Source organism: Eleginops maclovinus, chromosome 20 (genome assembly GCF_036324505.1).
Source record: "Eleginops maclovinus isolate JMC-PN-2008 ecotype Puerto Natales chromosome 20, JC_Emac_rtc_rv5, whole genome shotgun sequence".
Taxonomy (NCBI): domain Eukaryota; kingdom Metazoa; phylum Chordata; class Actinopteri; order Perciformes; family Eleginopidae; genus Eleginops; species Eleginops maclovinus.
The window spans coordinates 14,212,019-14,238,491 of NC_086368.1; the positions used below are offsets into that span (position 1 = coordinate 14,212,019).

General features: G+C 41.2%; 1 protein-coding gene across 2 annotated transcripts in view; it reads right to left on the bottom strand.

Moving 5' to 3' along the window:
• Window positions 1-138: 138 nt before the first annotated feature.
• The window catches only part of dip2bb (disco-interacting protein 2 homolog Bb), a 37,475-nt gene continuing 11,140 nt past the window's right edge, over window positions 139-26,473 (bottom strand). Inside the window, exons 2-39 of one of the 2 annotated variants that reach the window (XM_063911861.1) lie at window positions 23,514-23,585; window positions 22,537-22,689; window positions 18,890-19,015; window positions 18,206-18,781; window positions 17,466-17,609; window positions 16,701-16,820; window positions 15,847-16,044; window positions 15,377-15,468; window positions 15,030-15,140; window positions 14,816-14,939; window positions 14,106-14,215; window positions 13,809-13,911; window positions 13,653-13,717; window positions 13,132-13,225; window positions 12,921-13,040; window positions 12,720-12,834; window positions 11,885-12,024; window positions 11,287-11,423; window positions 11,095-11,175; window positions 10,830-10,957; window positions 10,529-10,643; window positions 10,071-10,272; window positions 9,140-9,252; window positions 8,839-8,862; window positions 8,281-8,361; window positions 8,035-8,158; window positions 7,816-7,937; window positions 7,453-7,564; window positions 6,439-6,548; window positions 6,066-6,196; window positions 5,792-5,960; window positions 5,525-5,695; window positions 5,128-5,189; window positions 4,846-4,903; window positions 4,498-4,572; window positions 4,216-4,390; window positions 3,889-4,012; window positions 139-3,285 (exon numbers count right to left, since the gene is read on the bottom strand). In XM_063911861.1, the coding sequence (XP_063767931.1) occupies window positions 3,033-3,285; window positions 3,889-4,012; window positions 4,216-4,390; window positions 4,498-4,572; window positions 4,846-4,903; window positions 5,128-5,189; window positions 5,525-5,695; window positions 5,792-5,960; window positions 6,066-6,196; window positions 6,439-6,548; window positions 7,453-7,564; window positions 7,816-7,937; window positions 8,035-8,158; window positions 8,281-8,361; window positions 8,839-8,862; window positions 9,140-9,252; window positions 10,071-10,272; window positions 10,529-10,643; window positions 10,830-10,957; window positions 11,095-11,175; window positions 11,287-11,423; window positions 11,885-12,024; window positions 12,720-12,834; window positions 12,921-13,040; window positions 13,132-13,225; window positions 13,653-13,717; window positions 13,809-13,911; window positions 14,106-14,215; window positions 14,816-14,939; window positions 15,030-15,140; window positions 15,377-15,468; window positions 15,847-16,044; window positions 16,701-16,820; window positions 17,466-17,609; window positions 18,206-18,781; window positions 18,890-19,015; window positions 22,537-22,689; window positions 23,514-23,585 (5,030 nt within the window). In that variant the 3' untranslated portion in view covers window positions 139-3,032. The remainder of the gene's footprint in view (window positions 3,286-3,888; window positions 4,013-4,215; window positions 4,391-4,497; window positions 4,573-4,845; window positions 4,904-5,127; window positions 5,190-5,524; window positions 5,696-5,791; window positions 5,961-6,065; window positions 6,197-6,438; window positions 6,549-7,452; window positions 7,565-7,815; window positions 7,938-8,034; window positions 8,159-8,280; window positions 8,362-8,838; window positions 8,863-9,139; window positions 9,253-10,070; window positions 10,273-10,528; window positions 10,644-10,829; window positions 10,958-11,094; window positions 11,176-11,286; window positions 11,424-11,884; window positions 12,025-12,719; window positions 12,835-12,920; window positions 13,041-13,131; window positions 13,226-13,652; window positions 13,718-13,808; window positions 13,912-14,105; window positions 14,216-14,815; window positions 14,940-15,029; window positions 15,141-15,376; window positions 15,469-15,846; window positions 16,045-16,700; window positions 16,821-17,465; window positions 17,610-18,205; window positions 18,782-18,889; window positions 19,016-22,536; window positions 22,690-23,513; window positions 23,586-26,473) is intronic. The other variant, XM_063911862.1, reaches the window with a different exon arrangement.

Here is a 26,473-nt window from a genome sequence, read left to right on the forward strand (position 1 = left end):
GTTTTTGGCGTTATAAAACATGCTCCCTGTCTATTATGTCAAATTCTCTCAATGAAAAAGGACAACAAGTCAATGCTTTAAGGTCAATTTCAATCACTATTACATCATTCCATAACCCATGAATATCAGGACACCAGAAATGATTAAATGTTTCTGTTTATTCCGTATTACTTTCACATAAAGTATAAAATAAAGTACAACAAACCAAAATAGAAAATAAGTGAGAAAAATGGGAAGGGGTGTACCACCTTAACTTCTCAAATATGTGAGGTAACACACCTCCCAGCATTAAAGATGTATCAGTGGATCACACCCTCATGGAGCAGTTTAGAATTTTACCAAATAATTAATATACAACATACCAAGAGTGCATACATAAAATATTGATAGAACAACTCAAGAGAAATTAATACAGTCTTAAGACCACTACTGGTTAAATTTCACCAGTCCTCTGTTCTTAGTTTATTACAAAATGTTTAAGCATCATGTTATTTCACAAGACTGTGCAAGCTTTGAAATTAAATTGCACTGTCATTGAGATTGCATAGTGTGTAAGAGCTCTGACAGAGAAAAAGAGCGGAAACCAAAGGAAGCCCTTGTAGACTTCCCAGTGAAGCAGGGAGATGGTAGATGGACTCTGGTCGTTGGTAACCCCTCTTTTTGCTCTTTACGTAAGCGTTAATTACAAGTGCATTTGTTTTGACAAACCTCTACATTTTATGGGTATTATTACTCACAGATTGCACCAAGGGACCACCTGGTCCATCCCTGTGTTATGAGTTTTGTTCCCTGAATATGCAATTTCATACATATACATCTCCTCCCACTCGTGTCCCTAAGGATGAGATGTGCCTCCAGCTGATTTATTTTTGTGCCTGGCTGAGTCATGCAAACATTATGTTGCAAATGAAGGATGCAATGTCAAAAATAAGATTAAGTGCTATTAGTCTTTTCTCTAGTTGGACTTAAACTGGGAAAAAGCATTATATTAAAAAAATTAGTAACACATTAAATTTAACATGAAATGGGTATAGTTAGTCCACACAGTAGACACCTACTGTAAGTACCACCAGTGCAAAGTGCAGTAATTCAATGGATTATATTCCTGTTTACCTTTATATGACTAAACAACGTTCGAATATTGTGTTTGGCATGATTGAATGTTTTAGTGAGACAGTTGCAAAAGTCCAAAAATAACAACAAAAAAAACTATTTACATGTTGACATTTAGTGTTCATCACTGAGATACAGATTAATCCAGTACAAATAACCTATAAATAATGACAGAGAAGTACAAGGAAAGCACAAGCTTACAGGAGACCAAATACATTTTGCAAATATATCTTGCTGCATTTTTTCTTTCTTTTTTATACAATTACTTTCCTTACTTTCCAATCAAGGAGTTTGTAACCGTAGGCTCAGCTTTGCAACTGCATTTTCAAGTGCTTTTAATCCAGTGACTGAACACAGAAAATAATAATAATAATTCAGATACATGGTGACGTTCCTGTATTGACTACAGACTTAAAGTACCAACAACTATCCGGTTGGAATTCAAAGTCATTCTTTACACAGTTGCACGAAGACAAGAGAAGAGGAAATGGGAAGGGCCACGCTCTCAATCATTTCCTCTATTATGCAATACAAAACTGAAAGGTGTGTGGGGGGGACTTTTTAGCGATACTAAGTACAATGGTTATGGATATTAGATGTAGAGTTGTGGGCATATGTATTACTTCTTTTACATGTTTACAACATAACCTGGTAGTTTGAAAATAATCATGATATTGGTTTTAGCAACGTTTTTTTTACTTGATCATTAAATGCCAAGGTTCCCTGGCATTAACAGTGATAGCCCTCCCACTAAACTCTCAAAGCTCCTCAAGCATTAGTCCTCAGAATATACGCACCCAAACCATTCATTTTAATGCCTCATTGTTATAATAAAATAGACAATTTGTGAGAAAGTGCAATGTTGTATCTATCCTGGCTATCATTGCTTTAAAGTTAATCATCTCCACCCTCCATCATACTAAATATTACTCCATTTCAAAAGTACTGTTAAATCTTATTTACAATCCTCTCTCTGCTACAATTATCATCTCTCAGCTGGGTAAACTATCCATAAACCATCAACTGAGAGAGACAAGTCAAGCATGTATACATTTATACAATTACAAATATTTATACAGTAACGTACAGTATCAAAATACAACAGGCCTTTATAGGTACAGTACAGAATATGGCCTCTTTTGTCTTTTACTTTGTTTACTTTGGATATCTGTCAGGATTTTCATTACTATTTGAATCCAACAGAGACTAAAAAGCCACCTATAACAGATTCATTAAAAATTAAGATAGGAATGTATGGCTGAAGTTTTATAAGGCAGGAAATATCTTGGGCATGAATGTTGTGAAAATGTATTTGGCTTCATTATCATGGGACAAAATAAGTTATTCTTAAATTATGCTCACAGTCTTAGACTCGCTTCTTATTTAATGGTTTATTTTATCTGCCCTTTTTATTAATTCATGCAAGTGAGAAATGAAAAGGGCTCAGTTTATTTGCGTTTGTTTGAAAGCTGCATGTAAAAAATATTTCAAGTTGTCGATCAAAATGTAATAGCTCTTGGAATCTGTGTAGACACAGAAGGGAAGTGTTTCTGGTTGGTACGGCATAAGACGACAGACTTTCACGAAAACATTTATATAGAATTCATTTTATGAGTAATCCTGTTGTACGGGTTGTTTTTGTCCTTTCCCTAAAAAAGGGCAACAGGGTTTTTTATCTCCCTTTGCCGTGTATATATATATACACATGTTGCTTCTGTCCCATTTTCAAAATTCTATCTATAAAACACAGTGAAGAACTCAAAACATGGCAGGTCCAATCACAGACATGCAGTGGCCAAGAAACGCTGGTGTCACACAGGGCTGGGTGGTTCATGCTTCTCCTTTTCACCCTCTGCCACAGCTATGGTAGAGCGCTGGGGTGAAGGTGCAGACCATACAGGCCCGTCCACCGCAACGCCTTACATGTTGTAAGCAACATAGATGGGATCCAGCTGGTCCGCAAGGAAGGAGTCACGAAGGTGCATGCGTTGCTTCTCTCCCCTAGAGTTGATGGGTATAACCCCTGGGTCCACGATAACCACCACACCCGTGATGAGGTGGTGCTCCTCCAGAACCACATTGGTTATCAGAGGCACCAAGTCCAGCGCATCCTGCTCTGAACCACAAAGCTCTGACACCACCACCAGCAGGTTGGTCCATGTAAACACAGCACTGTGAAAGAGAAACCAAAAAACAAAAATGTTACCTTTGAGGAAATAAGCCTAGAAACCAAAATGTAACAAACAACTCTCATGAACTGTAAACCAGTTTGAAATGGTTAAAGTCTTAAGACCCATACATCCAGAGAACACCCTGGTAGATGCTTTATTGTGTATTTCACTCTAAATAGGAATGTTGTGTATGCTGTATTTAAGACTGAAAACAAGGGATTGAGATCATACACTCATTTGGAGAATGTTTACTGAGGTTATAAATCAAGTGAGAAGTAAAATCATCAAATAGATCATCTTATAGACTTCTATACAATCACTTCAATTTGCGGAAGTGGAGTGGAGTGCAGTTGCCCCTGCTGGTAATTGAAAAATGTAGGTTTAAGGCACTTAGGCATTGGCTTTACCTTTTAGACCCTGATGTTATTGCATCAGAGCACTTAGTGGTGGGTATAAATGTTCAATATGTAGTTACCTTAGAACAATACTGTGTGTGTTTGTGTTTGTGTGTGTGTGTGTGTGTGTGTGTGTGTGTGTGTGTGTGTGTGTGTGTGTGTGTGTGTGTGTGTGTGTGTGTGTGTGAGAAAGGTATGTTTTCTCTCACCTCTCAGCTATACTGCGGTGAGCCCGGGACACTGAAGTTTCAATGTCAATTGGATGATAGCGCAGCCCTCTTAGCTCCAAGGTCTCATCGAGTGAGCCAACCACGAAGAGGGCGTCATGACGATCTGAGCACAGAAATACAGGCAACATAAACCACCCAGAAGAGTATGTAGGCAAATAATAAGAACATCTGTAAGCAGCTAAAAGTTTGCTTGGTGTTTAGAAGTGCTGGTAATCTGCAATATATCTCATGAAAAACTCACCAAGACTGACAGTCCATCTTATTTTGCTTTAAATCTTTCATTTAGCTCCAAAAGAGTCTACTTACCCCCGCTGGCCTCCAACAGTTCAGTCCTTTTTACAAAACCCAGGTACCCCGTTCTGGCCCATAAGGTCTGCGGGTCTCCAAAGCTGAGCTTGGTGTTGAAGTGGTTGGCCTGGAGACTCTCCTCTCCATAGATGGTGTAGTAGCCACTGGCATTGTGAGGGCTGTTCACCCAGATCTGAGGAACAGAAACACACACCAGGTCTCAACTTTGTTGCAGAAGGATCAAGGCTTACTTGCACTTATTTCAAGATATCGGGATGTTGTACAGTATATACTTCTTACCTCTCCTAGATGAGAATCACCAAGAGGACCTTTGGTCTCTGGATTTACGATGATCACCCGAACACCTGGCAGTATCTGTAAATGCAAAAACGATGTCAACAACCTAAAATCATTGACTGAATCAGAGCTTAAAAAATCGATTAGTTGTCAACCGTTAAATTAATCAGAAATTATTATATAATTGTCCAAAACATTGAGTCATTCTTTGATTCCCTGAGTCCAGCTTCTTAAATGGGAATATTTTCTGATGTCAATAGTATTAAACAACTACAAAATCAACAGAATACTCTACTAAATGAATCAGTAGTTGCAGCCCTAAACAATATCTGTGTTAGAATTGCATCTCACCTTGCCAGACTCCATTAGTGGAAGACTCTGAGGCGCTCCTCTCTCCACCAGCCTCACTCTGCCAAAGACACGTACATAAGCATACATACACAATCAGTCTTCAACCCACATTTGATGTATGCAACATCAGAGACCCAAACTCCAAATACAGCATACATTAAGGCCTTAGATACTACTAAAATAAACAATACACTTAGAAAGCTGTATTCAGGGACACTTAAATACTTTACAACCCTTGCTTCAGTCCTGTCATCCTGGTTGAATTTAATGATGTGTCCTCACCTGTCATGACGGAGGGACTTCATGTCCACATAAACTGTACAGGGATCTGGACCAGTTGTGCCCTGTATCACAAAAAGAGCAGGTTTATTCAGAATAGTTACATAAACGTAGTTATGGACTAGTCTTGGAATTTGATTAGTCTTAGATTGTAAGATTTGACTAGTTTAACTAAGCATGGCTGTTGCATAAATAATAAGACAGAATTTGATGAGGAAGTCTAGCCACATCCCCCCCCATTTAGCTTTTTGGCAATGAGAACAATCTGTGTGAATGTCAGTTAGCCAGCTATTTCAACAGTTTAGCCATTACTTTTAGCTAACAATTTCAACTGTTTCATTTGTATTTATCTAAACATGTAATCTGTTACTACATGCATTTCCGCAGTTGGTTGGTGTACCTGCAGGCAGATGGCCAGATTAACCCTGGAACCAAAAGCAGTGCTGACAGCTCTGGGCGATAGCCCGATGTCCTTAAACAGCTTGGAGAAGGAGTGTGAGAGGGTGAGTCGAGGGCGTTCCTCTGCTATCACCACGCAGCTCCGCACACATGACAGGCTGACACCACGAGCCTGAAACACACCCACCACCCACACAAAATGATCAAATCCTACAAAAATATCAAATGTCAGTCCTCCATTAGTCTCTATATATGTAGCCACCCTCACCTTGAGTAACTCAGTCTGAGTACCCAGTCCTTTGGTGCAGAGCTCCATGACGGAGTAGGAGCAGAAGGTGTCTCTGACGCGATACTGACTGAGCGTGCTGAGCCACAGAGAGCAGCAGCTCTCCAACTCGAAGGGAGGAATCAGGATGGATTGGTGACCTGAGTAAACACTAAAATAAACAAGTGGGGGGGGGAAAAGTAGATTAATAAAGGAGGGACAACAAAACCAAGTAAACTAAGCAACAAATAATGTATGTATTGTAAGTGTGGTGCACCTTGCGAGGCACCACAAGACAAAGCCCAGGCCACAGTAAGGATCCAGGCAGATGGCTATTTGGCGAGAGGAGTACAGTTCACACTGCAGCTTTACAGAGCGACAGATTGCACTGACTGCTGCATGAGAGATCTGCAACAAACAAAAATACATAAATGAGGAACTCAAAGGAAAATGTCCCACTGACACTGTGGCATATCCAAGAATAAAGGACATCACAGCAATCCTTTTAAATGGAAGTACAAAAACAAGGTGGCTGAAAACATTCAGGCTTGTCACTTAAAAAACGTTGCAGAATTATGTTTATTTTACATATCCACACAAACTTGGGATCAAAATACTGCAATTTTTAACATGAAGCTCATCTGTCTCACCTTGACCCCTGTGAGCATGCCTGTAGTGGAAACGCTGAAGTCCAGATAAGCTATCATCTCAGCTGTGGGCGGCTTGTAGATTTGTGGAGGCCGGCGGCGAGGAAGGTCATCTGCAAACAAGAACAGGTGATGTTTTATAGAGAACATAGTTAATATTAAATTAAATATGGCAATAAGGAAAGAACTAAGTTAACCAAAACTACATGCATCTTATTCCGTCAACTATTGGTCTCACAGACTAGTACTGAAGACATATACTTATTTAAATACCCGTGTTTTTAGGAAGAGCTTAACATAAATTAACAACATACTAAACGGAAAGCTGACATTAAGAATGCACCAAGTACTTATCTGATGCAGAATAATATCCCACTTCCTGTTTGTCTTATTACTAAATCAATTCACAATAGCTGCTGACAAAACTGTAAACTTTTTATAAAGCTTTACACTCACTACGAGGAATTCTTCTTCCAACTGATCCACGATTTACTGTTTTGAATTTTCTATTCAGGAGAATTCAGTTTTATAACAAATACTTGGCAAAAGCAGTAGAAGAGAAAATACTTTTCCAAAGAAGATGTTTCAAACTGATTTTGATTAGTATTTTGTGTAACTGCCTCAGTCATGTTGCTACACCAGGGGTGTCCAAACGCTTTTCACCGAGGGCCATATACAGAAAAATATAGGGAGAGCTGGGCCACTTATAGAGGTGAATATTGCCTCATACATGCCTCATTTTAACATATATATTTGAGAAGTACAATAAAACACAAGCAAAAGTTTAATTTGTGGGCCATATTGCAATGCACTTTTAGAATTTGGCAATTCAAAATGGCCTGCGTGCCGCTTTTGGCCCCTGGGCCGTAGTTTGAACACCCCTGTGCTACACCGTCATGGCTTACTGTGACAGTTAAGAGCAGAGCTATAGTAACTATATTACTAACACCTGTACATTTCCTGTTATGAAACACCAAAATGTGTGCTGGAAAAAAGGGCTATCTTTTGGTATCTTACCTGTGTCAATGATTGTTGGCCACGTCTTAATGTTTACAGAGGCAGCAGCCTCTTTGGAGCGCAGAATCCTCATGAGACCTTGAGTGGTTAGGATACATGCAGCTTTGCTGACCTGGTACAAATATTCAAAAATCAAATTTGTGACAAAAAAAAACCTACCGAGCAAACGCATGCAAACAACATGATCTATCTTCTCATAGCCTAAAAGATACTGGGTTTGGAGCAAAAGTTGTATTATTATTATTATTATTATTAATAATAATAATAATAATAATAATAATAATAATAATATCTACATGCGGGCCACAACTAAAAAGACCCTAATAATAGGATAACATGAACCCTAACCGCACACACACTCACATCAATAATCATGCGGACAGTAGGCAACGTGGCTCCCAGGTTCTGAGGGTGTGGAGGTCGGACGTTCACGGGAACACATCCAGCGTAGAGACAGCCGTAGAAGGCAGCTATCAAATCAATGCCTGAGACAAAGATGTTAGGAATGTGGGGTCAAAAACAAGAAGGGCAAACTCGCAACAATTAATCTCAATGAAAATAAAATGTAGAGGCAGAACTCACCAGGAGGATAAAGCAGCACCACATTCTCTCCTGTGTTGATGCTTCCTTTCTCAGTAAGCGCTGCAGCTATCTTCTCAGCCCGCTTGTGAAGCTGTACGCATGTCGCAGTGCTCACTGGAACACCCTGAAGAACAGTAGTAATGTGCAAAGAGAGTCATGCGAGATCACCAAGACATAGTATCCACGTTCAGCATCACAGTCAAAGTATACTGTATTTATCAGCATACGATCGGGTCAGTTTGATACCTTGGCGTTGAGAAGAACAAAGAGCACGTGGTCTGCGTCTGTCTGTGCCCTCCACTGCAGAGCCTCTGTCAAATACTGATGCTGGAAAAATAAATGAAAATAAAGTTAGATGTATGTGCTGTTTATCTTTGGGTGTGCTTAAAAAGTCTTGTGAATTTTTACAAACACACCCATGGAAGGCATATACAGGGAGGAGTTCAGTGATTCATTTAATACACCTTAACAAAATACAATGGAGACTGAATAACTCATGCACAGCTTTCTGGCATGAATCATCTCTTAACAACGTGCAAAAACAATTTTACACCACATGTTTTATCTATAAAAGAATAAACAATTTCTTACATGAAATCCATTAAATGAAAGAAACCAGTAAAACAAGGAAAGCTACAGCAAGTGCATATCTTGTAACACAAAACAAAAATGAACATGCTTTTTGGCTTATGTCACATTTCAAAACATTCACAAAAAATAAAACCACGATACAATTTAGATAAGAGCATGACAAGTATAGAAAGAGGTGGGGGAAAGATGCCAGAAGTGGGCCATCACTCTTACCATCACAGTAGGCCACATACAGAGCTACATCCAGAGAGAGAAGAGAGCAGAAAAAGAGAAGAGTCCAACATTTTTCTTACATCTATAATACCGGGCTGTCGCTGAGCTAGTGCAAAGTTTTTAAACCAAACTTATAAAAGCTTAGAATTGGTTCTGATCATGTTTTCTTCTTGATTCTAAAGCACTAGCATGTGGCTCTTTTGAAAATGGAAATGCGGTAAAACGGTGATCAGATTCAGAGTTAGTGAGTGGTTATAGTGGGAGCTTCAGTGTTGAAGGATTTTTTGAACGTTTTTTTTACCTTGCGGACAAGATCCTGGTCGTCAATCATGCCGAGGTCCCTGCCTGCAGCCTGGGCAATCCTCTTCCCTGCAACGAGGTTACCCACCATCACGGACGCAGGACCTACACCAACTGTGAGACAAACAGAAAAATATAGGAGGACAGAAGAAATTGAGTAAAAGATGGAGAAAGACACAGAGGAAGAGAGAGAGAGCTAAGCAATTGACTGCTTGTGTAAAAAAATATTTTTCAATAAAGCTTACACTTAAACTAATATTGTTATTTTTGGTGGGCTTTTCCATTCTAGGTTGCTAAGTAGTGCAGTACTTTGCTCCGGTCTGTTTGTTTTTTTAAACTAGGGGGGAGATGACTGCCATCTACTGTGTGTAGTAATACACCAACCATGGATAGCTATATCCATATAAATATAAATCCCACTTCAAAACACCCAAACTATCCATTAATACCTGTCATCTCCCTATCAGAATCAAAAATACCTTATTGTTTATGTACTGAGGTGTACTTATTTGTCTTTATTTAATATGTTAGCTTACTCTTTAGGATTGTTAGCCTTTTTTACCTGCTATGTCACTTTTGCTGTAACGCTGCACATTTCCCCGCTTCGGCACTAATAAAGATTTTTTTATTCCGGGTCTGCACTGGAAAATACACTTTTTAGACTGCATTATAATTTGTGGCAAATAAAGTTGTAGGATTGTAGCTATGTTCAAGTTTGCTGAATGCGTGACATTTCTTGAACTTCAGCCAGGGGCTAACGCAGCAGAAACATTCCCATCCTAAATTCAGAAACTGTTATGTGTGCGTTATGTAACACTGCCGACTGGGCTTTTATTTAAAACACTTTATAACCCGGACTGACTATCTCATGCGGGACAACGAACAATTTCTCAAGTTTAGGGAGAAACGATCTACAGATCAGCGTCGCTTACCGGGCTGCTTCTGGCGCGGCTTGGGCAGGTTGGTGACACACGTGTGGGGACACATGAGGATGTTGCAGGGGTGCAGGTTGCCGTCTAAGAAGTACTGCTTGGCGTCAGAGATGTGGATGCCACCCAGTGGTGTTTTGGGTAAGGTGTTGGCTGGGACCAGAGCCAGACAGTAGAGGCCCACCTGATGGATGCTGTCAATAGCCTGCACAGGAAACAACAGGGAAGGTGACTCAAGAACTTGGTTGAGAGAAAGGCGCTCCACAATCGAAGACCAAACAATATTTAAATATTCCTGTGGGGATGCAACTCGTCATCAATATGCACCTACCATAAAAAAATATATAATATTTGTTATTAACTTAAATTCTGATAATCTAAATTAAGAGTCTTTAAGGCTTTCAAAGATCTCGAGGAACCCTGAATAAAAAAATTTGAAAGCAATTGAGCAGGAGATTTACCTGAAGCACTCGGCTCATCCACTGGAAGCTGTCCTCTTCGCTGGCGTCTGGCCTCTGCTCCGCCACAATCACCACCCTCTCATCATAAAACACTGTGACTGAAAACACAGCGATCCTGGTGCACAGAAAGATTGTTCAAAGAGTGGAAGTCCCCACCTATAAACAACTTCACCATTACAGTTGTTCCCTGCTGTGCTTCTTCTGTACCTCCAGATGTCAGTAGTGGTACATTTGCATCCACCAACCGAGGAGCTCTTTCTAAACACACTTTGAATAAAGAAGAGTTCAGAGGTCTCCTTACCTCCCACGGTACACCGTCTTCACTGGCTCCACGGCCAGAGCAGTGGCTACCAGGTCATCCGCGTTGTGTCTCCGCCCGCTCACCATCAGCAGCCCCTCGATCTTCCCCACCACAAAGATCAGACTGCCCTGCACGGAACATGAGGATACAGAGCGGGGTCATTTCACTGAACAAACATGGACCCATTCAAAGATAGAGATAGATAGAGACTGTTTCCAGGATGTCTCAAGCTGCTGCTGTACCGTTATGTAACGGTCCTACTTACTGGGCCAACAAACCCCAGGAGTCCAGACCGCACAAAGGGAATCTCTCCAATGGGAACTCCGTTGGCGTTAACCGGTATAACCTGAACACAACCACACAGACAGAATGGAAATGCACCACAGAGAGAAACTAATTTGTGTTTTTTATTGTAACAGCCCAGGCCGATTGTGGGTGTGATTTGTTGGTTTCATACCTCAAAGGTGTTTTTGGTGAGTCCAGGCAGGCCGTAGTACATGTTGCCTCCAGCACGGGAGTTGATTATTATCTCACCTATCTCATCGGTTTTGCACAATTGAGGAGGCCCTTCTGGCTTCACAATGCACATCAGAGCTGGAAACACACAAAGCCAACATTCAGACAACTATAGCATTCATAAAAATCAAACACATTTAACCATAGCATTGCTTATTCCTGCCCAGCTACATTTTCCTTCTGGATAATCACCACGCTTTAACTACAAGCCAAAAATCTTATGTTGCACATTTAAGTATGGAGAGCATATCAAATCTGAGCTGTGTAACTTTGGGGAGCTGAAGGGGAGTCCCATTATCCTGTTTATTGTATATAAGTACTAAAATTACTTCAAAGTTTTTAATATTTTATGAAATGTAGTGAATAGGACAGTAATAACACATACAGTAATAAAACACTTCATCAGCAACATCATTTGCTTAGATTTGAAATGCAACACACTGCCCTTTCTTTTTTTGGCAGCTCTTTCCACAAGCAACTATCTGTCATTTGTTTTCCTTGCTTTCCATCTGACTCATGTATCTTTCCTTCTATCTCACCTCCGGGCATGACGTGTCCCACATCTTGTACAGTCAGGGCGGAGTTCTTGTCCTCTGTGTTGACCCTGATGACACCGTGGCTCAGGCCGCCCAAAGAAAGGATGGCACGGGCAGGGAGGGGGGTGCCTGGTACTCCCGGTCTACACAGGGGAGAGTTTGACTGAACATGAGCATTATCATCCGTCCCATCTGTTCTTACAGTTAGCCATCTGCCTGTCCACCCATGTACAACACACAACAGACTACATCTTCCTCCACCCTGCTACACCAGTAGAAATGGTATACCATTAGTGAAGCAGCGTGTCATGTTTTTTTCGTTTGTGAATACTAATATTCTTTTATGGTAGAGCTGAAATAAGAAAAAAGGTTTGGGGGGCTAGAAACTTGAGAAAAAAGGGTTTTTATCTCCTCTTCTATGTTTGTCTTATTCCTCTTATATAATGTCAAGACGAACAGTGGATTAGCATGCTTCACGGATGGTCTAAATCTCCTGGGTCAGAAAGAACTTATTAGAACACAAGTGTGTTCATGAGCAGTGGGTCATGATGTGAAAACAACATGTTAGGAGCGTATAAACAACTTGTTGATAGATTTTGTTTCGACTTGAGGACATACATTTGCCAAGTCAGGAACACATATTTTGTATTATTCGGACAACAAAACCATCTTGCAATGTTGACATGATGTAACCATCATTTGCGTATTTCTCCTTGATGAGGATCTGCTCAATTATCCATGGCCCATGCTCCACACAGTTTTTGTAATCCTGCCAACAGACTGATAAACAGACCGACAAACCGAACCTCCTTTGCAGAGGTAGAAATATGTGTCATACCTGCGTATGGCTACTGTCATAGCCTCAGGGGAGGTGGCACAGGGACATATGACCTCAGGTTTCAGCCCGTGGGACTGAAACACGTTCAGGAAGGCATCGCAGGAAGACACCGACCCTTTACCGTAGGAGAAATTGGATTCAACATATTGCAACTAATTTGTGACGTTTTTAAACAAAACCGGGGGGCCACTAAGAACTCACAGGGATTAGCACCATCAGCAACAATCAGCATACGTAGTGAAGCCAGACTGGTGTCTTTCTGTTCCCGATGAGCCATCATTGCCCAATGTAAGTCACGGCACTTCACCAAAGCAATACGAGCTGTATAAGAATAAGAGGAGCAAGTTATGTTGAACATTTGTTATATATTTTCCTTTTTATGGCACTTTTCAAGCTGAGAGTCTGTTGTTACCTTTGTGGATGTGGACCCTCTGTACCCAGGACAGCGGACAAGCCTTCATTACTGCATAGGGAACACTGATAGTATGTATCCTGTTCATCACGGCCTGGAAACAAATACAACCAGAAGTTCTTACCAGGATCTGAATATATACAGCAGTTTTACAAAGCTGTATTTCTCTGAAGCCATTCAGCATTTTCTTAGCTTGGTCCCTTAAAAACTTAAGATCCAGATGTCGGATTACTAAAATCTTTCAGTTTTTAAAATATTTTGTAAAAAAAGAACCAGATTTAAATAGCATTGTGAAAATGTTACTTAAAACTGAATAAAAATCAACTTTTTGACAGCAGACAATCACAATGTTGACGTTTACGCAAAGGGTATACGTCCCTATCACGGGCAACTAAATGAAACAGGACGTTGAAAACATAATTTAGTCTTAGGCTACAACTAAACAAAATATATAACATTGGTTTAATCCTTAAGGCATTTTAATGCGGGAACTTAACATATTATGTAAAAAAAACACTTACTGTGAGAACTCCGTGCCACAGCCCAATATCCTTCTTAAAGTCCAGCACATTCACTAAAGTTTCCCCTAAAATGAAGGAAGACCAAAGTGACTTCAGAGTCATAAGAACTGTGTTGATGAAGAAACCTTGTGTTGACAGATGATGATGATCACTCACCTTCGCAGTAGTTGCAGGCCTGGGTCAGTGCTTGGCAGTGGGTCAACATGGCCACTTTAGACACAGCCACACCCACCACTGTGCCCTCTTTACTCGCCTTGTACTACAACGTGAGGAAACATGAGAGGAACATGTAAATACTTCGGAACACACGTTCCTTTTTATATTACCTTTATAAAGATGCAGTTCATGTTTAAATGTTTGCCTAAAATGTGGATTCAATTGACAGTTACACAATAAAGTCTTACTAAAGGCAGTTATTGAATAAGCTGCCACAGCAGTAAGCAGCTCTGTTACCTCTATATATGCAGGGTCAGTGTTGGCAGTGGGGATGTGCGGCTGCCAGTCTTTGGAAGGCTTGGTCAGGTATTTTGTGTCAGTCACCACCCACTTTAGTCGAGGCCAACCTATCAGAGAGATTTAAATCAAGAGGGATTCATTTTTAAATGCTATACAACCATTTTTGGGACAATTTGTGTCTGCAATTCATCGCCACTTCTTCATTAAAACACAGATTATATTGTATCCCAAACAGTCTAAAAGGTACATTTTTTAAAACCGAGATATATGACTAATTATCGAATACATTTCAATAAAACACAATTAAAGAGAAACATGGCGTTTTTCTTCATTTGATGTTTAAATGTTCTTTTGTTTTGGAAACAGGTGATTAAAGTATCAGAGAGGGATTGAATAGACCCTTTCCAGAATCTTTCCAGCTGTGCTTCCAGCTACACTCAACCATAGGTTTGGACTTGTATTGGCAAGCTTTATTGCCTCTTCAAGGATTACTCCCTGTGATTGGAGGAGCCAAGAAAAAAAAGGTCTTGCTGAGTGGTACGTAAGCAAAGCAAAGAACCTGAGAGATATGTTTAAATACATGATGCACCCTTGTGTTAATGTATATTTGTCTTCTGGTTTTGTGCACCAGGTCTGTATGTATTAAAGAAGATAATAAAACAACTTTAATAATAGAAGGTTCAATAAGCTCCGAAACTCATACTGACCTTTATACTGCATTATTTCCCCAGTGGGAGTTTTGGGTAAACCCTTCAGACAGATCTCACTGGTCAGAGCGAGACCCACACCACAGCTACCGAGCAGAAAGCCCACCTGGCTGATACCTGCATCCTAAAAACACCAGACACAACAAAAGCACATTTTTAGACAAGGAAAAAATGTAAACCCTGAGGAAATAGAAGTGTCTCATGGTTTTCTTACTTTGCGAGATAGAGGTACTTCAATAGGTACAGGTATAACTTCAGCCAGGAGGCAGCCGTAGAAGGCCACCCAGAACATACCAGGGTCACTGTTGGGGAACACCAGCGCGACCTAGCCAGACATATAAATCTTTATAATTAGCACCCTGTTGCTGCAAATACAGCGGAAAAAAGCTTGGGACAGAGTTATTCCTGTACAAATGCCGCATAAATACCTGCTAATAGTAAATAAGTGATCCACTTACAGTGTTCATTCTGGCTCTACTTTTATGATATTTCAATAATTTATTTATTTTTACTGTACTCCCATGATGCTTTGCCTCACAGTTATTGTGTCAGTTCGCTCACCCTGTCCCCAGGTTTCAGTATTTGCTCGTTCTTTGTGCCCAGCTTGTTGAGGAGGGTGTATGCCAGCTTCACACTGCGACTCCACAGCTTCCCTAACAGACATAAGGTGGAGCAGGGAGGAGGCATGTTAGGAGGACAGCTTATTTCTTACCACTGCAAAAAATTAAAACTCTTGTCAAAGAATACACACATATCTCTTTTATCCGAATAACCTCTTGAACTGTTTGTTTGTGTGTGTGTGTGTGTGTGCATCTGATAAAGCAATTTGTGTAATAAAAGGTTAATTGAAGCAGAAATGTTGCAATGCACAATTTATCTTCCCTTAGGACAAATATATTAAGTAATATTTAAGTAATTATATTGTTTTTGAGAGTTTGTAACTAATAACTAATCACACATTTTCAATACATTGCCTAACCCTGGTTGTATGCTTGCTCTGAAAGTGTAAATGTGCAGATAACCAGTCTCACCATAAGTCAGTGTGTAGAGCGGTTTGCCCGTGATATCAAGAGCAGTGAGTGCGGGGCTTTTCCCCTGAGTGGCCCCCCAACGTGCCAGTGCTGCCTGTAGGGCTGGGGGCCAATTACTGACCACTCCCAAAGGCTCCCCTTTCACCGGGATGATCTGACGGCCCTCCGGTTTTGGCGTGTTAGGGTCTGGCTGGGGCACTGTAAGAGAGACAACAGAATTTTATTGGGTGTGTTACAGGTTAATGAGATTCATCATGAAGGCCACCTGGATAAAATGCAGAATCCATCATCAACGCTGGTCTACAATGGTTTGGTTGCTCTAATGTGTCTTCCCTACTTGTCCTTCATCTCTGAATTGACAATGGTTTTAAAAGAAGATTGTAAAAATGACATTCTACAGTCTTGAGCTCACAACAAAATGAATATAATTGTCTGTCTTAAGTCACCAAGTGTGTAAACAAATGTAAGTATATCTTCTTATACGGCTCCCTTTATATAAATTAAGACTGTTATCCCTATTAATTGTTTTGAAATCATTGCTTTATAAATCACTTTAAAGCCACTGATAAGAACAAGTTTGGAAAAGGCCTTTGCCTTTTTGTTAATACCCACACCAAAATCTGTTCATCTGTTAAATATCAATAGAACAAATAGCTACAATTTAAAAAGAACGTAGTACATACTGACTTATCAGTGCTTCACATTATGAACTTTTTAAGTTTACAAACATCTGTTGAATTCAAACTCAGATTAAGATACTGTAAAATATGTAGCTTTTGAAAAACACAACAACGTTTAAACTTTAAGGGGCTTATGTTGACAAGGTCATCAAATGGTTGCATGAAGCTGCGTACCTTCTACGATCTCCTCTTGATCGTCGGTGAAGAACTCGCTGAGCGGGGGCCTCTTGGGCCTCTTCAGGGTGTTGAGCAGCTGCTGGATCTTAGTGGACACTCTGCTGTTCACAGGAACTCCTACAAGGTCGATGAAGGTGGAGAGAGGCAGTGGCGGAACAAGCACACGGTCACACACACAGTGGCATGAACATCCAGTGACAAACATGTCTAAACGTCTTACCATCTCATAGTCTGCTGCTCCTCATCCCATAACACAAGAGACTTTATTTCTGAGTTAAAATTGAAAATACATGTTGTTCTTATCTTTTGGGAATGAAAAGCAGCATACGTAGGTGGAAACAACACGAGGAGAACACAGTGAGAACTGGGGTAAAGGTTTCTTTTTTTGGTTCGGGATCACACGTGAGGATTCATTCTGTGTCTGGATGTTGTTTTGGTGGTATTCACTTTATTAATCATTCATTTAAAAACAGGAGGGAGAGTAGAGGGTGCAACAGCAAACACAGAAGGCTACGGACAGTATACATGAAGGAGTTTCCTTACTCTGGATATTACCTCTCGCTATCGGCCAGTGAAAAAAACACGTGAAAGGGCAGAGAAAGATCAAGAAGAAAAGAGAGCAGTAAAGTCTGATTAATGGAATGTCAAGGTTGGAAGTCCACACTTATTTCGAAGAGAGAAAAAGATTTGTGAGTGAACTCGAACACAAGCTCCTGCAAAGACACACAAACAAATACAAATGTCGAGTGGTGTAGTAGTTACCGTCCGCAGTCTCCATCATGCTGGAGCGACTCTGCCCGCGGCTCATTCCCCGGACCGTGGCACTGGGCAGGTCGACCCTCGTTGCTCTGGATGGAGGGGCCACAGCTGTCACATCTGGAGGGGGGGCGCTGTTCTCTGAGGGAGCTACAGGGTGATTAGAGGAAGGACAGTCATTACCAATACCATGCAGAGCAAAGCAGATTTTTAAAGTCTTTTTTTAAATACTTTTTTCAAACCTACGAGCACATCTCTGGTAAACCCTCTACTCAAACTTTATTCTGCAGTATTCTAGGTTTCAAAGATCTGTCAATTAAAATCAACTACTGGATCATTCAAAGACCTAACTTTGTCACAGACAGACCTAGTTTTCCCTTCATTTCCTGATTGAACTAATACCCACACTATTCATTCCCAGCAACTTGACACTTAATTCCACGGTACCAATATGTTTTGTTCCCGCAGCATCCAATGAAGTTGCATGACAAAAAGCGTGAAAATCCTTAGGTTACTTTATTATGAGTGCCAGTTAGGGAGAATTATACCAAATTTTACTAATTTAGTGCAAAACAATAGGGAATATAAAAAAAAGCCGGATGACAATCGCAGTACACCTGTTAAAGAGGGAAATATGACTTGTTGAGGACTCGTAACTCAAAGTTGTGACTTGGTCCCATTTTGTTATCGACTAATGCTTATAACAGTCTTGGTGCTCATGAATATTTTAGTCACAAATGTCTCACCGATGCGACTGTGGGCCAACATGTCCATCACAGCTGCAGTGTGGGAGGAGGGAGGAGGCTGGTCCTGCGGTTGGTGCTGCGGTTGGTGCTGCGGTTGGTGCTGCGGTTGATGCTGCGGTTGATGCTGCGGTTGGTGCTGCGGTTGATGCTGCGGTTGGTGCTGCGGCTGGTGCTGCGGTTGGTGCTGCGGTTGGTGCTGCGGTTGATGCTGCGGTTGATGCTGTGGTTGGTGCTGCGGCTGGTGCTGTGGCTGGTGCTGCGGCTGACGCTGCGGCTGGTGCTGCGGTTGGTGATGCGGTTGGTGATGCGGTTGGTGATGTGGTTGGTGCTGAGGCTGATACAGTGGCTGGTACTGCGGCTTGTACTGGGGCTGAGGCTTAGGCTGGCTCTGAGGCTGCGGCTTGGCCTCCCCGTGGGACAAGGTGGAGGAGGCCGAGGAGGAGGTGGAGGAGCCCTGGACGGTGCGGTTGATCCACGCATCTGGGCTCTGCAGGTTGGGATTGACCACAGGCTGAGGAACGACCAATGAAGACTGCCTGCGCACCGCTGTCTCATCTTCAGAACCTGATGAGGAGTCTGAGAGCAAGAGGAGCACAAAGTATGAAATCAAACATGGTATCCTCCGAGCTAAAGGTGAATTATTTTTATTATGGCAGAGCATGAGTGTCCTTCTTCTTTTCCTACCTGGTGGTGTGCGTGTGTTGATGGGAGATGGGACGTAAGTGGAGCGTCGTTTGGTCGGCATGGGCAGCGCCATTTTCTCCTCTTTATGTTTAGCCAGGGCAGCTTGAACTGCCTCAGAATGGATATCTGAATGGACAGAAAACAACACACATACTTTGTGTTAAGAATGGCAGCTTTAGATCTGATTTAAAGCATAAAAACTATGAAGAAGACACTAAAAATGTTTTGAAAATTGACCTTTCACAAGCAAGTTTGCCAATAATACATAGATCTGCTAAACAAAGCTTAATTTGCTCTAAATTCAAAGCATAGATACTTTCAATCTACAACAACTTGAAGGGGAAACCAGACTTTGTTTTGATTTTCACAATATACAACATGTGGTAACCACGGCTTGGTTCCTCTCCGGTCATTTTAAACAGCAACATTTCAAGTTCGATTTAGTGAGTCTTTGATGACGAAGACATGGCTAATTAAAATATCAGGAGGAAATCCTTAGAGGATGACTTTGTTTTCCCTTTGAAAAAGGAAACCATGGTGGGAGGAGAGAGAGCGAAGCTTTGTATTAGCCCACACGCTTGCCTACACACAGTAATAAATGCAGAGATACTTTCACTTCATGACACCCACAGGCACATTAAAAGGACCATGTGATCCGCCACACATTCAGACTACGTAACAGAACATATGAAACAAAAGCCCACTCACTTACATATCACATCTTTAACTCAGGGGACACGATATTTCCTTTCAACACATTTAAATCATCAAGTGCAGCTCTTCACGCGGCGGCAGCGGGGACCATAATTACATAACGGGCACTCTGCTGAACAGATTGCTCGGGGCTTAATCATCTTCATGATGTGCCGTCGTCCACCCTCACACAGGGGCGTCAGGAGAGGCCGACTCCTCACGCGTGTCTGGCGGGACGAGGGCTGTCTCCGTGGCGATAAGCATATGGGGTGTGTGGAGGACAACGGTGTGTTTTACAGCTCCAATTAACACTAAACCTTGTGTGTAACTGAAGGGGTTCATCTGGTATTATCTTTAATACCTCTCTGGTTTACTATTTCACATTTTAATACAGAGGACTCATTAAATTCATGTGTGCATGTAAAAAGGTAATATTGTATTCTGGTTAATGCTGTAATGACTAGAGGATATGAGAGCTAATTGTATTATTAATAAATATAATGTGCAATATTACTTTTACTATTTTGCACACTGTTATCATTCTGCTTGAGTTATTTTATTAAATGTAATGTCTTTATTGTTATTCCCTGGTGGAGTGTTATTTCTTATACACTTGAGATTTATAACTCTGTTGTGTTTTATATTCTTCAAGTTATTTTGGAACGATCTCTGGCACATTCCTTCAGGATGAATAAAGTTATATCTTTTCATCTTTTTAAGTCCAGGTTCTTCTGCACTTTCTTTGCAGCCAATTAAATGATAAGCACTTAAATTTGTTCAGCTCCAAATCGCTGCAGTGTTTTCTCATTTCTTCTTATTGTTAGTTTGTTTTTCTAACCATGCTAGCAGCGTAGCTCTAGAATCCCTCTACCCGAGATGGAAATATCTCAACATTTGGATAAACAGTCCATGAAATGTTTATCTGCCTGATAAACGCTCTTCAAAAATTCCTCTAAAATGTTCCACAATGAAACTGAATTAGCACATTTTAGGAATGTATCTGACTGATAATGCAGTTTATCATTTGTTTTACAGTTCATAGATTGTTTAATCCTTATCTTTCTAGCTTCGTATATGAAATTGGTGATGTTGATAGATAATGAATAGGCCTTACTAATATTCAAGTAAGACAGTGTGCAGGAGTTTATTTGCAACAGTTGATCTACTTGTGCTGTTCCTCCGCACCTGGGTCTTTAAGATGTGCAAAGTGTGCTTCTGGCCACAATGGCACACACCATTTAGCGTTATTACTGCATGACATCAGTCCATTTTAGCCTTTTATATGATTGTAAGTGATGCGGCAAAATGAGGACTATTCAATTGTCTAAAATCTAAATGTTTTACCAACTTCAAAATAAACTGTTGATTGTCTAAGAAGTATAATGATTGAGAGAACATCTGAGGGATTTCAGAAACCACAGGCCTTGCTGCTCCATTTGTTTAAAGCAGAGAAGTTTTTCTGAACTGTACTACACTGTTAACTCTGAGTAAAACGGAGGGTTATTATATGGCAAAAGGCTCATCATCCCTCTCGTCCTTCATGCATGGTCTCCTCCTCCAGGCGGCCGCTTGCTGAACTCCTTTCTCTCAGTCTAGAGTTGATTTATTGTACCAAATTCAATTTTGCCTCTTTTTGTCAGCTTTAATCCTCTCTGTGTGGAACCCTTCTCCACAAATCTCCTTCTGTATCCTTCAATCAGATACAAAATAATTTGGAAGTGGTCAGATTTTCCATGACAACGAAGTGTCTTCCAAACTCCAGCCTAACAGATTTGAGGTTTGTCAGCCTGTCATTAAGCATGCTTTAGTGTGAGGGTGTTTCATTTGAGAGGCAGACATTTGAAAAGGCATGCAGGGAGAGAGAACTAATGAAAGAAACTGTTCTGCAGTCTGAACCTCATAACAGCCTCTCTAACATCCGCCTCATATGCTCTGTGCTCTTTAACCTCAACTCTCTAGCTCTGTTTTTTTTTATCCTCTTGAGCGTCAGGTTTTCCCCTCTGGATCAGTATCCCCCCTGTTTTCCTCACAGACTCCTTACACATAGCCATGCAGTGACATCACTCTGCTTTCACAGACTGGGGGTCCTCACTGAGGGGCTTCCCGGCAGCAGGGCTGCGCTGCCGACTGTCTCACAAGTTTCCTTTTCCCTACAGTGGCACTGTATATGTAGGTCTTTTTGGAAAACCTCCTAAAAATATGTTATGGATTCCCTCCCCATTGCCAGTAGACGAGTATGCATTTGTTTTTTTTCACCTGCTGGGATTTGTTATGTCTTACGTTTGATATTTGAAGCAGGGCTGGTGAACAGTACGGGGGTCACTTCTATTTCATATCTGTTACTTAAACAGTCTCTTATCTCATCGAACTATCAAACCAGAGTTGATGATTAATTTATACATGGAAAGACTAACAAAGTGTGGGATTCAGGGGTAAATGACTGTTTCTGTCAATGTAGTCTGCTGGCCTTGAGGAGAGCATATTAATTGTATGTTTTGTACATAAATAAGTTATAATAACTATAGCTTACAGTTAATATGTATTGGCTTCAACATGCATCACATAGCATCGCTCTGGAAAAGGATTGAAAATTAGTGTTTCAACCCAGATTCCTGCTGTCATCGCTGCTGATCGGAGCCATAAATACCAGAGACCAGGGGATGAAGTCAGATTGTAACCTTACAAGTAAGATAAAAACAATCCAGATAGTATGGTGTTTTATTTTATCAACTGGAAATTGGCTAACCCCCCCCCCCACACACACACACACACACACACTAATTGGTCCCATAGAAACAGCAGAATGTCTGTTCTTCAAGGTTGTCTCAACAAGTGAAAATGATGTGGGCTAATTTGACCTCTAAAAAGTTCCCTCAGTGCCCCAGATGTGTTTTAGATTTTTGGGGAAAAGTAAAACAAGCTGAATGTAGTGTTTCTGATATTGGAGTTCTGACCTGATCTGTATCGATCATCCCTGGTTCCCCCACTGCGATGTGATCTGCGGGAGCGACGTTCTCGGTAACGGGACGAGCTGGAAGGGGGAGGGGCGTGGCTGGAGGAGGAGCTGGGAGCGGGACGCTGAACGTCATTCTGACGGGGCGGCTCCACTGTCAAACAAACACAACAAACATTATAATTCAATCAACACAGGAGAACCTTGCTTTTTGTCTTGCTTCTCATTGAAGTCTCGCTCACTGCTTTAACAGGACTGGGATAAACCATTTCTGTCGACTGGGAGCGAATCAATGGAAAACTTGTTGACAGAGAAAGAAAGAAGAAAGCTGTGGGACTCCCCAGTAGTCCTGAGGGATGACACACTTTGCATATAGTAACGAGCTCTCTCTTCACCCCACTATGTCTTTATAATAGTTGAAATATGCCATAGAACAGACAAGATGCACATTAAAATAAAGTTGAGGATGAATTTGATACCATGTTTTGTTTTTCAGTATAATCGTGTACGGAAGAAATCTGATATGATACGATCCAGTCCGAAAACACTAAAAGGGTAGATGACATTTATAAAAATGTCACATTCGGCTTATTCAATTAAGCAACAGGAAACATTTTCTATCCCTCTACTCCAAATGTTTTTTGTTAATTCCACAAGCTGCCTGCTTAAGCAACATTCAAACTGAGCCTCCAGCAGGTGAAAACATTTTGGATTCAGAACACAATTTATCATGTTTTGTGTTCCACCATCGATGGGGTGAGTGGAGGTTAGCAGAGGGAAGGTGCCACTAGGGGGCAGCACTGAGCATCATCAGGTCATGAAGTATAACACAGTGTCACTTACACAGAGCAGAAACAGCCATTTACAAAATAATTACATTGGAGTCATATTACACTGATATACATTGACATAATAATACTGCAATGGTAATAAAAAGACATGCATGTCCCCCCAAAAAAGGAGGAGGCGGGTGTTTACCTGGAGCTTGGATGATGTAGGGAGCCAGGAGTTTGGTCCTTTTCTTCTCATAGCCCTTCTGTGTAATGTCACCTGTTAAAGACCAGAGAAGAGGAGGGTCTTTACTTACAGACAAGGTAATAAAGCAGAGTCAAATCAACTTATATTTGATAGGATTAGAATCAACACCAGTTCACTCGAATAGTCGACATCACTAATGTTCAACATTGTAGTGGCAGCATTTATTTGGTTCATGCGTTACATTACAGAGATTTCTACAGTTCATGCTTGATAAAACATGTAATTTTAAGAGTAAATGAGAGAGCCCTATCACTGATGTTGTGTGAGATGATGTGATGATGAGAGATGGTCATAATGAATACAAAACTTTGTTTATGAAATAAATAAAAACACAGATGGATGCACACAGTTTCTGCAGTGATCTCCAGAGATGGCTAACGGCGTCAAAGCTGTGGATCTGTTCCAGCCTCAAGTACGACACGTGGAGAAAAACAAAACAGGACTTAATTTGGAAACCTGCGGAAGCGTGGGCAAAATATGGGATGATTCAGAGACAGAGCGAACGCAGAGAGGCATGAGAGCTGAGGATAGGAAAGGTGGGAGACACGCGGAGATAAAAAGGGAAACACTGAGGCGAGGAAGTGACAGAGGTGAGTGACGGTGCATCGAGGGGACAGAGGAGGAATCTCCCATCTCGATGAGCAAAATGTCCCTCCTGTCCCCCCCACCCCCTATATCTTCCTCTATCCCACCAAGCACAACACAGGCCGACTGAGGTCCTCCGCTCGCCCTGAAGCGATGCAGTGACTGACAAATTCCTCTGTGGGCAAAGCTGTCAGATTTTCAGACACGTACTAAAAAATCCATCTGGAGAGCCTGCACTCAATTTTTCTAGCAGCAGTGTTGAGAAGTGATGATTCATTCAGTATGTCCGTAAATGGCTACCTCTCTAAAACCTACTCCTCTTCATCATGACTCGATAACTCAGTGACTTACAGTGTGTATAAGAAAGTCCTGTCAGTACTAAAAAGGCCTTGGCGCTGTCTGTGTTATAGCCCTGAGTCGGTATATGATATTGGCCAGTCGGACAGATGATCCCATTTTGTTATCGGTAGTGAGTCTCCTGCGGTTTTGTCCTCTGCCGGAGCACTGAGAGTTAATCCCTGATTTAAACATTACAGCTGACAAGCACAGTGATACAAACCGTGAAGCTGTCGACTCCCAGTTGCATTTCACTGGACTGAAAATGAGGATTCTTTGGGAGTACGGTCACTACAACTAGTAGACAAATCATGTAACTGACCAACAGATAATAGTAACCAACTTTATGCAGATTATCTACTTCTTTCTCCATGAACCTTTTTTATCAAATCTTTTTTGAGATCTAGAGTAAAATCTTGAAGTTAGGGTAAGGTGGGCCCAGATCTTAGTATGAAAGTGGTGAGAAAACTACAAATAATGAGAAAAGTTGCAATAAAACAGAACGATACACCAGATGGCAGATATAAAGGCAGATATAAACCATCAAATAATCTTGACACAAGCCGACAAATAAAAAAAAATATATAGTACGAGACAGAAAACAGAACTAACCCCTATAATTTAAACTGCTTTACCATCAAGCTTTAACCATAACATCTTTACATCTATGACAGGTTCATCTCAGCACCTAGGAATACTTTAGCAAATTGCCCATCTTCTCAGTTAAACAATTACAAAACGGCTGAAACACTACAGAAGAGCTGACAAAAAAAAGAGAGTGCTCATGTTTGGAGGATCTCGCGTAAGAGCGCACTCAAACACAATATCTTCACTCTTATATTATGAGGGGGAAAAGAAGGAAAGCAAACACTTCCATAAGTAATGCATGAACGGTACAGTTGGCCTCGCTCAGTCACATGCTTTATTTTTAGCACATGTGAACAGGCAGTTTCTCTGCAAAAAGACACAGCGAGAGAGAAGTGGGGTGGGGGGGGGGGGGGGGGAGAGAGAGAGTCGGTGATGGGGGAGGGGCTGTCCTGGCATTAAATGAATCTCAAAGTAATCACTCTTCCATCTGGATGATTTAAAATGCATCTGTTTTTTTCATGGTTGCAATGCATCCTCAGATCCAGGCCCAGTGCGTTAACACTCTTTAAATACATGCATCCAATCAGTTAAATATCTTTCAGGAAGAAAATAAGTAGTAAAAACTGGAAAATGAGAGAATATTTATCATATTTATTCACAGAGCCTTGGTCAGCCCCTCTGTACTGATGTATAAACACGCTCTACATAAAATACTAATCATTTGCAGCTCTGAGAATCTGTTTGTCTCTTCATTTACACTTTAGTAAAACAGTCAAAGGGATCTGATTAAGAGGCAGAGCATGGCTCCACTGAGGTGAGGAGGGCCTCACCGTTCACCCACTTTCTCACAGTGACCCAGTCATGTCATGTCCTGATGGTGGACGTCAAATTAAACTACTTCCGTGATGAGCGCAACAGTCGGGAAGCTGCCTCAACTCTCCTCTTTAGTCCCGGTTTGACAAATGCATCGGTTGAGGCAGACTCAGTCACCCCCGAGCGTATGTTTTATTTTTAAACAATGTATAGAGAGAAACATCAAAGCAGTGCCTTCTCCCAACCCCGTCCACTCTCACACTTTCTAGCCTCGGATTATTTGAAATTGCCTCGACACTGCTCTCTCCTTCTACCCCACAGGCACTCGGTCTGAATAGTAATTAGCTACCAGGCTCCTTTTCTCTTTTGCTGCTCTTTCCCTTTCCCTCGTAGCTTTTTTTTTCAGGACAACAGTGTAAACACATGTCAACACCACCTGCTCACCCACAAATGGTTCAAATATTACAGGGAAACAGGGACTTCCAGCTTGTTATCTCACAGAAAACAGATATTCCAACAAGGTTTTACAATAAGCACAACACCACCATTTCGGCTTTGGTTATGTAACAAACAAAACA